The 12355-nt window shown below is 39.1% G+C and overlaps 2 protein-coding genes and 2 non-coding genes across 5 annotated transcripts in view; 1 reads left to right on the forward strand and 3 right to left on the reverse strand.

The window, feature by feature from the left end:
- Positions 1 to 25: 25 nt before the first annotated feature.
- On the reverse strand, positions 26 to 10284 carry CCT6A (chaperonin containing TCP1 subunit 6A). Its single transcript, XM_086692088.1, has 14 exons — positions 10044 to 10284; positions 9534 to 9597; positions 7815 to 7949; positions 6850 to 7023; positions 5989 to 6092; positions 5128 to 5238; positions 4695 to 4854; positions 4519 to 4601; positions 3485 to 3581; positions 3052 to 3199; positions 2500 to 2633; positions 1865 to 1967; positions 1302 to 1374; positions 26 to 1057 (listed from the first exon to the last, which is right to left on the reverse strand). Exons 1-14 carry the CDS (start codon positions 10178 to 10180, stop codon positions 985 to 987), a joined length of 1596 nt encoding a protein of 531 aa, XP_086548214.1. The 5' UTR covers positions 10181 to 10284; the 3' UTR covers positions 26 to 984.
- LOC147572997 (small nucleolar RNA SNORA15) lies at positions 2873 to 3012 on the reverse strand. Its single transcript, XR_015245725.1, has one exon. It is a non-coding gene; the product is annotated as a small nucleolar RNA SNORA15 (small nucleolar RNA).
- On the reverse strand, positions 7137 to 7270 carry LOC112860178 (small nucleolar RNA SNORA22). Its single transcript, XR_003223593.1, has one exon. It is a non-coding gene; the product is annotated as a small nucleolar RNA SNORA22 (small nucleolar RNA).
- PSPH (phosphoserine phosphatase) overlaps positions 9792 to 12355 on the forward strand; it is a 57561-nt gene continuing 54997 nt past the window's right edge. The window contains exon 1 of one of the 2 annotated variants that reach the window (XM_086692091.1): positions 9792 to 9913. In XM_086692091.1, the coding sequence (XP_086548217.1) occupies positions 9908 to 9913 (6 nt within the window). In that variant the 5' untranslated portion in view covers positions 9792 to 9907. The remainder of the gene's footprint in view (positions 9914 to 12355) is intronic. The other variant, XM_086692090.1, reaches the window with a different exon arrangement.

Genomic DNA, 12355 nt, shown 5'->3' on the forward strand with positions numbered 1-12355 from the left:
AGGAATACCATTTCAAGATCACAGAAAAGGTTTCAATTTAGTATTTATTGCACACCGTAGGCAACTGCCAAGTCCTCAAAAACACAAAGCTTTGCAGCACACAACTTCACTCTCAAGGGCTGTGAATGACATCTACCAACTATAAAAACAATTTTGTGGAAGCGGGTGGGAGAGAACAGTAACTTGGGTGAAAGACGACACTACAGAGTTTGGAATGGTCGGGCAGGTCTTTCAGCATAAGCACAGGTACAGACAGGGATGTGAAAATATGGTCCATGTGAAAATCTCCTTTCCCTTAGCCCCCATGCCTTTAAGGGTGTTTTTCCCTCTGTCTCCTCTATTTCTAGTTTTCTCTCTTCATACTTTCAGTTTATTTATATATAATGATCAACTCCCTTGCCTCTACTTCACCCATCTTTCTGCCCAGTACAACTTTCCTGGGGAGCATTTTAGCAAAAGTACTTAAAAGCATTAAAAGTCCAAACAAATGATTCCAACAGTTTTACTCAGGAATTAATACTAAAGAAACAGGGATGCTTTCAAAATCTTAAGTTACTTTAAGTATTATTTATATTTGCATAAAAATCTACAAGCCTGACAGTGGAGAACTAGTAGATATATTAAAATACATCAATTAGAAGAAATTATTAAACCATTAAATTTGCTTTTCAAGGAACATTTAATAACAAGGTAGGTAACATACTTGTCTAACACGGTACTTTTAGATCATGGAAGGTAAAGCAAAACATCCTGTTCACTGGGTGAAAACAGCCTGCTTAATGGTGTACACTGCAGTGAAATTTAAAAAAATACTGTAATTATAATTTCAGAACTTCAAAATTTGAGTGCCAGTGTTCTTTTTTTTGTATGGGAAAGGAAAATGCTTTTGAAAATCATTTGAAGCTTGGACGAAAATTCCATGGCTATATTCTTAGGATCACTCTGTAGTCTTCATGATACAGATGACACAAGGGAAGCTTCAATTCAACCTTTTAGAGAAGACATTCCAGCTCGCATGATCTCATCAACCAGGAGAATGTTGGTGGCAATCACAGTGCTGAAAGGGGACGGAAAGATCAGATGGCTCAGATGTGACATATGAACCCCAAACTGTACAAATTATATCCAATTAAGTTTCTCCTTTCCCCTCAAAAATATAGAAGGCTAGTTTAGTTTTTATACTTTCAGCTGATTACATTTTTATGAAAACAAAAACAAAAAACCCCACGTAATTAAACATACCAAGTAAGAGTATGAGGATTCTCTAAAGGTTATTTTAGTTTTGGCTGTCTCAAACTTACCAGGAGTGAAGAAGCTGTTTCTTTACACAATAGTTATCCCATATGCCTACTTCAGCAGCTACCATTGGCTCACCTGTAAAGTAACCCAGTATTCTTAAAATCACACACAGAAAGTTGGAAGATCAGAATGCAAATAAAACAGAGTATTTTGTGATTTGCTCATCACTGATTATTCTCATTATCCAAAGTTCCTCAATTAGTCCAATTTTGCTCCAAACTACGATCTCTACTCAGAAGACATCCAGTAATAGTAATGTGCTATTTGGTTACCAAATGTTTGAACATCTCTATTTTTCCAGATGCATTCTTGTTTGTTCATATTAAAGTAGAGCACTTGAACTGGCCAAAATGGGCCTACCATTTCCCTCATTCCAGAAACCCTTTCTACTAATGTGAATGTATGATGCTGTTGACAGTAACAGGTCTTACAAATACTGCAGGATTCTGTTATCTTTCTTCCACTCTACTTTTCTCCAACATTCTTTTGTTTCCATTTTTTATCCTCCCTGATTTTACCTCACCTGAATCTAGTTCTCCCCCTACAAATAGCTGTGTTCTCTTACCTGTGTTCAAATCCACACCTACAAGTTGACCTGATTCTGAATGTTCTGCTTGAACTTTAACTAGTGTTTCTTGAAGGTCAAAACCAGAATTCTGAGCAAGAACCTAAACAAACAAATTTAATCCTTTAAAAGACAGAACCCTAAGAAGTGATAAGAACCATAATTCCAATTAGTAAAAACAAAACAAAAAAAAAAACCCCTTAAGATAGACCAGTATTTATGTTCATATCAGAGAATAACTAAATAGAACATTTGTTACTAACCAACTCATTAACCCACCCCAAGCCCAGCAATACACTGGTCATAAACTGTATCCCTAAAATAGCATACAAGAGAAAACAAAAGAGCAAGCTTGTACTCTAGTAGAACTCCTACACTGCAAACTCTTAAAACAGTTTATCTCCTGCCATCTGAAACTTCAGTTATTCAACTCCCTTCCACAGGAACCAAATACATTTGGATAAGAGATACCTGGCTCTAGGTATATATGGTTATACGTGGCTCTAGTTATGTTAGGGAGAAAATGAATAAAACTTGTTTACTCAAAGTCTACATTATAAAAACGCCATTATCAAAAAGCTTTCATCAGCTAAATCATTTTGATGTAGTTAAGAAAACTGTTAAAGTATTCATACCTTGGGAATAATGAGCAACGCATCAGCAAATGCTTGCACTCCAAGCTGGGCCCTGCCCTTTACACTGGGCTTATATTTAATCAAGGCTTCTGCCATTGCCACTTCTACTGCACCAGCACCTGGAACTACACAGCCTGTTGGGGGCGGGGGGACGGAGAGAAATGCTAAGTTGCAGAGAAAACAAAACTGTAGAATCATTTTTAAGAAAATTAAAACACACACACAAAAGCCATCCATTTCTTGAGAATTCGGCATAACCACCACAGTGTTAATACTACACTTGAAAGCAATACAAGCAACACATCAAACAGCAAAATGGCCCAATTTAACTAGTACTTGGAAGCTCTTGCAAGGTCTTAACATTAGTTCATTTATTTGTATCCACTTTTAATCATGATATGCTATAAAAAAGCCTCGCATACCATCACAGGCATTTTAAAGGGAAGACTTTACTTTTGCATGGTGTCTGGCTGTGTAAATTACTGATAAAAAGAACACAGTATTCAGCCATGCCTTTCACACTAGCAAAAGAATATACAATAAGGATCTTACCATCATCAATAGCATTTTTAACAGCCCTCAAGCCATCTCTTATTGCATCTTTGATTTGAGTGAGTGTGTGCTTATTTGGTCCTTTGACCAATAATGTGACAGAGCGAGGGTTGTTACATTTCTCAATAAAGGTGAATTTCTCTTCTCCCTATGTGAAAAAGATATTTTCAAAAACAGGATATGGTTATACAAAGAATGAAGAGGGGCTTATGGAAGAATAAGTAGTTTATTAATAAGAAAACAACATACCAATCACATTAAAGCAAATAAACTACTTCATATAGAAATGTGACTTTTCCCATCAATGGCTTATCATTACTATACATAAGCATCAAAATGTATGTAAACAAATCAAAAATATGATTCTGGGTTTGAATGAATTCATGAACGAAACATCATTGTATTATCATCTTCAGAAAGAAAATACACTCACCAATGTATATTCATAGACAAGTCCTGCATGTCCCAAACAATCAGGATTTAGGTCATCAAAAGAATTTAGAGCTACTCCACCACAAGCAAGAGTCAGCCTGAAATATTGGAAGTGTTTTAAGGGAGACCTGTAAGTGGCTTTGTTATGTTTGAAGAGATTAATAATTTTTAGGAAGTGATCTTTCAGAATTACATACCGAAATTAGATATTCTGAAATGTATTTTAACTCAAGCCTTTCCATTCACCACCAACCAGCTAAAAACCAGTCTTTTCTCCTAATTCACCATTTAAACCAGGCTTTCAAAGTTAGGAAATACTCCTTTGATAAGAAATCTAAAGGCGAACAAGAGCTCTTTACTGTGGTGAGCTCTGAGGAAAAAGTAGTTCTTTGAAACCCCTTGATGCTGTCTCTCGACATGGTTACATACATACACGTTTCGTGGTTTAAAATTAAAACAAGCATATACCAAAGTTCACAGCAGCATTATTCACAAGAGCATTATTCACAACAGGACATTTGAGGAAGAAACTCAAATGTCCACTGATAAATGTATAAATAAAATGTGATATATTCATACAATGGAGTATTGTTCATCCTTGAAAGGGAAATAAGATTCTAACATATGCTATACAACATGGATGAACTTTGAAACTATCATGCTAAGTGAAGAAGCCAGACACAAAAGGACAAATACTGCATGATTCCCTTACAGGAGGTACTGAATTTAGAGACAAAGTAGAATAGTATTTACCAGGAGTGGGAGAAACAAAGTTATTATTTAATGAGTAGAATTTCAGTTTGGGAAGATGGAAAAGTTCTAGAGATGAATGATGTAATGGCTGCACGATAACGTGAATGCAATTTAATGCCACTGGATTATAATTAGAAAAAATGAGTAAAATGTTAAGTTTTATATTATGTGTATTTTATCACAATAAAAAAAGGAAAAATGTAATTACAGGAGAAAAAGCAATCCTAGTTAACTTGCAAAATAAGTAAAATTTACATCACCAAGATAATCTGGTATCTGTACCTTTCCATATTTCTCCTTTTAGCCCTCCGCAGAGCTACTATGCCTTCTTTTGCAAGAGCATCTAAGGAAAAGGGGTCAATTCCCTGTGTCAAAAACAAGTTAGTTTTAATACAAGTCACCTTAAAAATAACAATGAATGATACAGGCTCATTTATAAAGTAAAACTTCATTCTCACCTTTTGATTAATAACCACGAATCCTTTATCTGAATCACCACAGACTTTCTTTTTCAGTTCTATTATTTTTTTAACTCTATCTTCAATGAATTTTCTTTCAGCTTTTACAAGCTTCTCTCTCTCTTCTGCACTCTTGTAAAAAAAGCCAGAATTCACTTCTCTATTTAAAAAAAAGTTGGGGGTGGGGGGGGGGAGGGAAATGTTTATTTTTTCAGAAGATAAACCAGCCGAAGAAATTGGGTTAGTCTTGAGATTTAACAAATAGTTAGTTAACTCCAGTCCTTATCCCTGGAATGTCTTCAGAAGTTATTTTCTATAATTCACCCAAACACAACTGAGGCAGTACTATCCTCAGAGTAATCTCACAAGTGACTTGCCCAAAATACAAGCTGCTCCACCTCTCCACTCCATTTGTAAGGGGCTATAGACTTACGTTTTTTCATATTCTAATGACACATTGCACGTGAGGATGTATGCATCTTCTACTCTTTTCTTCATATCAGGATGCCGCGCCCCATGGTCTAAAACAAGACCTCTGATTAAGCTGTTAAAATACATAATTTATAGTTATTGATTTCTAAATGATACATAACATATATTAATGAAATTCAAACACTGAATTGAGACTGTATTGATAATTTTCACATAACTTTATGAGTTTTTGAACAAGACTTTTGGGTGAAACCAGGCAGGTTCAATTATGAAAAAACAATATCCAGAACATAACAGACACGACCCATTCAAACAAAAGTAACAACCCTTATCTTGTACAGGAAACTGCAGAGAAATAGTTGCAAATGGTTGGCTATCAAATTGTGATTACCTCCTTTAAAACATATTTCTCTTAAAGTTTGTTTATTCATTTTGAGAGACAGCAGAGCATGTGTGTGCAGTGGGGGGGGGGGGGCGGGGCAGAGAGAGGAGAGTGATCATAACCTGAACTGAAACTAAGAGTTGAATGCTGAGCCACCCAGGTGCCCCTAAAAATATTTTTTAACTTGGTCATTGAAATATATATTTTAAATTCCCCACCAGTCTATTATGCTTTGTATCCCACAATTCAATAAATCACTGATGTAGCTCACTTTTCAGAATCATTCTGACTATAAACACATCATACCAGTAACTTCAAGAGGAAACACTACTGAGCAAACTAAATATTCACCTAGGAATACACACAGGAATTCAGAGACAAAAAAAAAAAAAAAAAAAGAAGTCAAAACAGATGTACTGTAAAAAGTGCCTGTAAATTTGGAAACATACCATAAGGATTTCATAGCATCCTACCACCTACCTTGTATCAGTTTCAGATTTATGTTTCATCTCCATAATCTCAACCATGAAGAGGTCAATAGGTTCATCTTGTTTTTTAATGGCCAAAATGGAATCCACCACAGCCTACAATAGGAGCATAACCATTAGATGAATTTGATTTGCAAAAGTCCAGACACTTATGCTGCTTGTTCTTCAGAGAAGTGTAGTTTCTTTAAAATCTCTGAACTGATCTAAGCCCTTCTCTATGAGCTGACAGAATACATTATTTGTAAAGGATTGAAGTCATTTACATTCCTGACATCTCAATTTATAATTAGGTAAAGAATCACTGACATCCCCACTATTTTATTAAAAATATTGACGACACAAGTTTTTTTCATAATAAAATCTCCATTTTATAAACCTTTAATAGAAACTCTGATTATATCTTTATAACCTGGTCAGGTATACTATTATTTTATTTTCTCATTTTCCATTTTAGGAACACACATCAGCTACTCTCACTACCACAAAAAGGAAACTACTTATTTCACATGGTATAACACTGTGAATGTTTTTTTTTTTTTTTTAATGTTAAAAAAAATTTTTTTCTTTTTTTTGCCTGGCGGGGCGGGGGGGTGGGTGAGTGAAAGAAGGGTGGTGGGGGTGGGGTGGAGAGAGAGAATCCCAAGCAGACTCCCAATGTTGATGCACGGCTCCATCTTACAACCATGAGATCATAACCCGAGCCAAAATCTAGAGTTGGGACACTCAATGGACTGAGGAACCCAGGAGCTCTGACACAGTGAAGGTTTCAGATAGCATCCTGTAACCAAAACTAGGAAGTATATCAAGGGTCTTCAACACAGGTGTACTGTACCAAATGCCACATTTAACATACCTCTGTTAAGACATCAGCAAGTTCAGCATGCACTTTAGTACGCAGAGATGTTCTGGCCACATCTATAAGTGTTTCTCTGTCCATTTCTTTGCTTACTTTGACTTGTTCCAAAAACTGAAGTGCCTTTTCCTTTGCAGCTTCAAATCCTTCTGTTATTATTCTGGGATGAAGACCCTACAAACATATAATCATATAACCATCATCTCTAACACTGGAGTTCTTCAATTAGATGACAAAGTAAATTTTTAAAGGAATATTCTGGATCATTTATATGCTTTAATACAATAAAATGTGCTGACTTTCTGAATACATTTAAAAGGATAGATAGTCCTTTCAATGCAGAGGAAAAGAACAGACATTGCTGTAGCACAGAGTCAAAACCAAGGGAACTATAAAGCACACTTGGGTTTTCACTGTGCAAACCACAAGGAATAATGCCCCAAACTCAAAACTGTGCTCAGGGGAACCATTTATTCACATCTTTTACAAACAAAAACAGGGAGACCAAGGGTCTGATTTTCCTCTCTTCCCAGGAATTTCTTGGCATTAGATCACTACTATGGTTTGCTTTAACTTTCAAACTACTCAGGACTAAAAAAAAGTTGTGAATTCTTACTTAAATTTACATTTTAGTTGGCTTTTTCTTTATAAATATGCCTAGTCCTGAATATCCAGTTTCTAGATCTCAACTACCAATCTATGTTATAGACATATATAAATCATATGCAATGCCACTTGATCAAAAAAAAAAAAAAAAATCCTGCAGGCCATGGAAGGTTCTTTAATCTGTCCAGGATCACAATAAACTTGTATAAGACCAGGCTCTGGTTCCAAGATTTAAGCCCCCTGCTCTTTACATTCTACTATACTGCCTCAGCTACTATGAACACATAAATTTATATAAATAAAATTCAGATTATTTCATGTTTACATAACTATCACAGAAACACAAGAATCATGTATACTTCAGAAATGTAGAGATCCGCCTGTTTCAGTAGTTCTCCAATGATTAGGACATTGGAAGTGGTACCATCACCAGTTATGTCATCCTGGGCTGTTGCTACTTTGGCTATTAAGGAGGCTGTTGGGTGTTGAATTTGCTGGAAGTAGAAAAAGAAGAAAATTACTTAAATTCAAACAGTCCAAATAAATATACCTTAAAATATCTGAAGGGACTCCTTTAAGAGCATCTATTTGCATAAATTGCCCAAATGTTCAGCTACATGCGGTGCTGATTTAAAACTCACCATTAACTATTTTACACATCAATTTATGGTAATAAAAACATTCACATATAGATTTGAGTGGATTATCTCCACTTTACTGATGAGGAAATCTGAGGCTTAGTTAAGGTTTATTGAAGGTGAGTTACAAGTAAGAAATAATTTCAAATCCATGCATGCTTCTTTATGACAAATCTATGGCTCTTGTGACAATAAACCAGGTTCCTTCTTTTTTCTTTTTTAATACATATTTTTTACGTTTGTTTATTTTTGAGAGAGACAGAATGCGAACAGGGGAGGGGCAGAGAGAGAAGGACACATAATCCACCGCAGGCTCCGCTCTGAGCTGTCAGCACAGAGCCCTATGTGGGGCTCAAATCCATGAACTGTGAGATCATGACCTGAGCCAAAGGTGGACACTTAACCAACTGAGCCATCCAGGCGCCCCTAAACCAGGTTCCTTCTAAAATTAAACCCCAGCAGCCTCCAGTTCAGTTGGAACGGAACAAATAATTAAAAAGAAAAAAAAGTTCCTTTAGCAAAGATCATCGGTGAATGCTACATCACCGAAGAAAGGTTTTGGGAGAACAGGATATTCATTATGTCTCCAACATCACCCACAGATTCTTAATTACAAAGGATCCAAACAATGCTCCTGTACTGCTTTTGATTTTTAAATCTCCTATTCTCCACTAACCTAGTGCAGCCTTTTGTCTCTGGGGACACTGACAGTTTGTCTGCTAGCACAGGTCACCACTTAGCCAACTAAAAACAAACTAAAACTAACCTTCTAGGTTAGCTAATCCTTACTGAAGATGTTTACAAATATCTGCAAACTGAAGGCATGGTACACTAATATCAAAACCCTAAATTTTATTCTGAATTCAAAACACAGGCAAGTCATTTCCTTTCTTGGATTTTAAGTGCCAGGTTTTGGAAACTTAGGGAAGAGTAAAACAATTGCTCCTCTCAACAGTCTTATATTCTTGGGTCAGTGAGACTTAAAAACGGTAAAGCAAAGAGTTTTGTCTCCCCTTCAGCTGGAGGTGGAGATGGACCAGACAGAAACTGCGGTTTTATAAAGAGAAAAAATAGCATATGAATAATAACAACAACAATAATAATAAAAAAGTATAGCCATGTTATTACATTTTGCACCTACCCGGGTCAACCGCTTAGTTTTCCAAATTTTAATAAATTTTAGTAACTACCATCCTTTAACCAAGGACTTACATGGCAAGAGTAGGGATTCAAAAATAAGTTATCAGACTCCCCAGGGTTCCTCCTGGCACTGTACTGTCAGTACTGTTACCGATAATATTCCTTTTCTACTTCCTCGAGACCTGCTGAGGGCTAATAGTGATTTCTCCTATTTTGAAAATGAACATTAAAAATCCTCTTGCAAATTACACGTAATACGGAAAACCAAGACATTTTTGACCTAGTATAGCAGTCTCTCACCATTTCATGAAGCAGCACATTGCCATCTTTAGTAAGCTTGATGTCTCCAGCACCAGAAACAAGCCTGTTCAATGGGCAGAAATGAACCACAGTGTGACTTTTTCAACGGACACCAAATTAAGAGTCCCATTCAAATCCGGCTTTACCCAGAACCTAGGGAGCTGGGGCCACGCGGCTGGTTCTCTCTACCCAGCAATAGGAATGATGCAGTGCCCACCCCCTCCCTTCAGAGAAACAGTCGGCCGAACCCTTAGGGTTGCTGGAGCCCAGGGCGCGGGGGAGCGCCGCGCACGCGGGCAGCTTTGTTCTCCGCAGAGACGGCATCGATTACAAGAGGAAACGGCCGGGGCAGGAAACAGGCGCGACCCGGGAGTATGCGGGTAAGTAGGGCCGTAGCCGCGAGCAGAGGCCCAGGGGCGGCGAGCTCAAGGCCGTGGCCCCCGCCGCCATGCCCGCGACGGCGCGAGGTGCGTGGTGTCCGCCCTACCCTACCCGCCGGCCCCGCCTTACATCTTCATGGTGCCTTTAGGCCCCAAGTTGGTCCTCAGCACGTCCTGCAGTCCCCGGGCCGCGCTGATGTTGACCGCCAGCGCCGCCTGGGCTCTGGCTACCTCGGCCTTGGGGTTCAGGGTCTTCACGGCCGCCATAGCTAACCACCACAGGAAGAGGAGGAGACGCGGCGTGCGGAGTGCCTAAAGCCGGCTCAGTGTGGCCTGGAGGCGCTACCCGGGTCTTCTGGAAAAGTCGGGCGCGCCGGGACCGTCCCCAGCGTGCCCGCGCTGCTGCCATTGGGCCGCGAGTCGGCCAGCGCCGCTCATTGGCTCGCGGCGCCTGCGGTTCCGCCCCTCGCGGCCGGGCCCCGGCGCCATTGCTCACGAGAAGACCCTGTTCCCAGGCAGAAAGGGCTCGCAGCGTTCCGGTTTCGCCGCCGTCTTGGCCCAGCTTGGCCGTCCCGGGACCTGAGGACGGAGGCGGGGCGGGGTGCGCGGCCGCTCTTGCGCCAGGCTGGCCTGTGGGCGGCGCGCCCCCCGGCATGATTGCAGTGTGGGCCGCTCTTTTCTGGAGGTCTCTGGCCGCCGGTGTAGGGTGGGCTTCTCCCTCCCCCACTCGCGCGGTTTGCCCTGCTTCCTGCCCTTGCTTCTCTGCTCCCCGTCACTAGCGTTTTCTTGACTTGATACTGTGTGCCTGTAGGGCTTCTAGGTGCTGTGGCGATACAGAAGCGAATCCGATAAGGGCCCTCGCCCAATGTTTTAAGCCTAGAGAAGATGAGATAGAATGCAAGGTAGAAAATGCTCGATGCCTTTTTACCAGGCTGCAGGATTGGTGCCATGCGAGAAGCATGTCAGTCCACCCTTTGGGCTCCGGACACTGCTGAGGCCTCAGGCTCGCAAGGCAGGTTTTAAAACTTAAACTTGATGGAGTAGTGAGTCGTGTACGTTCTTTGAGAGGACTCCTTTTTAAGACAAAAAAAAAAAAAAAACCCTGAAACATTTCTGCCCATTGTTTTCTAGTATCCAGAACCCCCCCCCCCCCATATTAGGTATTCAGTAATGCCTTGTGTTTCATTTTTATAAGTAGTAACGAAACTTGTTAGAACTCAGAGGTGCCAAAGGGTATCTGGTGAAAAGTATGCCCTCCTCCCTCTAGTTCAACTTGCTTTATAGACAAGCACAATTACCATTATATACTCTGAATTTCCGAGAGGTTTTCTGAACTTACAAATTCATATGCATATAAATATAAGCATTTTCCCCACACAAAATGTCAATTTATAATACACACTGTTGGTGTATATTATACTTAAAGTATCTTGGTGATGGTACCATGGCAATACGTATAGGGATTCCTCGTTGTTAGCAGCTGAATCATATTCTTTGTAAGACCGACAACATCAACTAGCCATCTACTGGTTGATATTTAGGTTGTTCCCAGTTTTCTGCTACTGAAGCTGCAGTGAGTATCCTGGTATATAATGCTTTTAAGTGGGTTTGTATATTTGAGAATCATAAAAGCATATATATAAATTTGAGTAATAGCATTACACAGGAGACTTGTGTTTACTTGCATGCAGATTTATTTAACTAGTGTTGGAGATGTGTGGGGAGACATAAGCAGAGATGAAGATTGTGTAATTTCAGGCACGTGCTTGTAGGTAGGGAAAGGGAGTGGGTCTCCTGAGATAAAATTGAAGGGGGCACCAAACACTCAGTAATTGAGATCAACAGTATTTTAATGCGGTATTTTTTAAGTCACTATGAATGCAAGAAATCCACAATGAAGAAATACTGGAATCTTAATTAGGCATCTCCACTAACATCATACCAGGCCTTAGACAAAGTCTCAGCAAAACAGAAGAATCCACATGATCTCTGTAGAGGGAATCTATTTGTATGTGTCATTCTTCTAGTCTCCGTTATCACACTTTCAGACAAATTAATTATTTTCATTATATGATACAAAAGAGAACTTTAATATTTTTTATTTTTAATGTTTATTCATTTTTGAGAGAGAGGATCTGAATTGGGCTCTGTGCTGACAGCAAAGATGCTCCTAGAATAGGAGAACTTTAGAATGTCTTTGGAGAATTTCAAACAAGAGGTCATGTTGTGGGAGCAGATCCATTTCAATACTTCATGGAAGAAATGTCAACAGATGTTTAGCTATTTGATACAGGAGGGATTTCAATAAAGAATAAAATTTTAAGGAAAGAACTCTAGTGAGGCAAGGTGGTATATTAGAATCCTAGAGTCCAACAATTTGAGTTTGAATTCTAGTTTTGCAGTATTTACCAGTAGGTGACCTTGGACAAGTTACTAAGCTTT

This window comes from Puma concolor, chromosome E3 (assembly GCF_028749965.1).
Source record: "Puma concolor isolate L17-30 chromosome E3, mPumCon1.1.hap2, whole genome shotgun sequence".
NCBI lineage: Eukaryota > Metazoa > Chordata > Mammalia > Carnivora > Felidae > Puma > Puma concolor.

What these genes read in the sequence shown, in the direction of transcription:
- CCT6A (XM_086692088.1), bottom strand. Translation starts at nt 10,180, where the DNA reads ATGGCGGCCGTGAAGACCCTGAACCCCAAGGCCGAGGTAGCCAGAGCC. An exon ending in TAAAAATGCTATTGATGATG is followed by an intron (nt 2,634 to 3,051) that starts GTAAGATCCTTA and finishes CGCCCCCAACAG; the next exon opens with GCTGTGTAGTTCCAGGTGCT. An exon ending in AGGTGTGGATTTGAACACAG is followed by an intron (nt 1,375 to 1,864) that starts GTAAGAGAACAC and finishes GTTACTTTACAG; the next exon opens with GTGAGCCAATGGTAGCTGCT.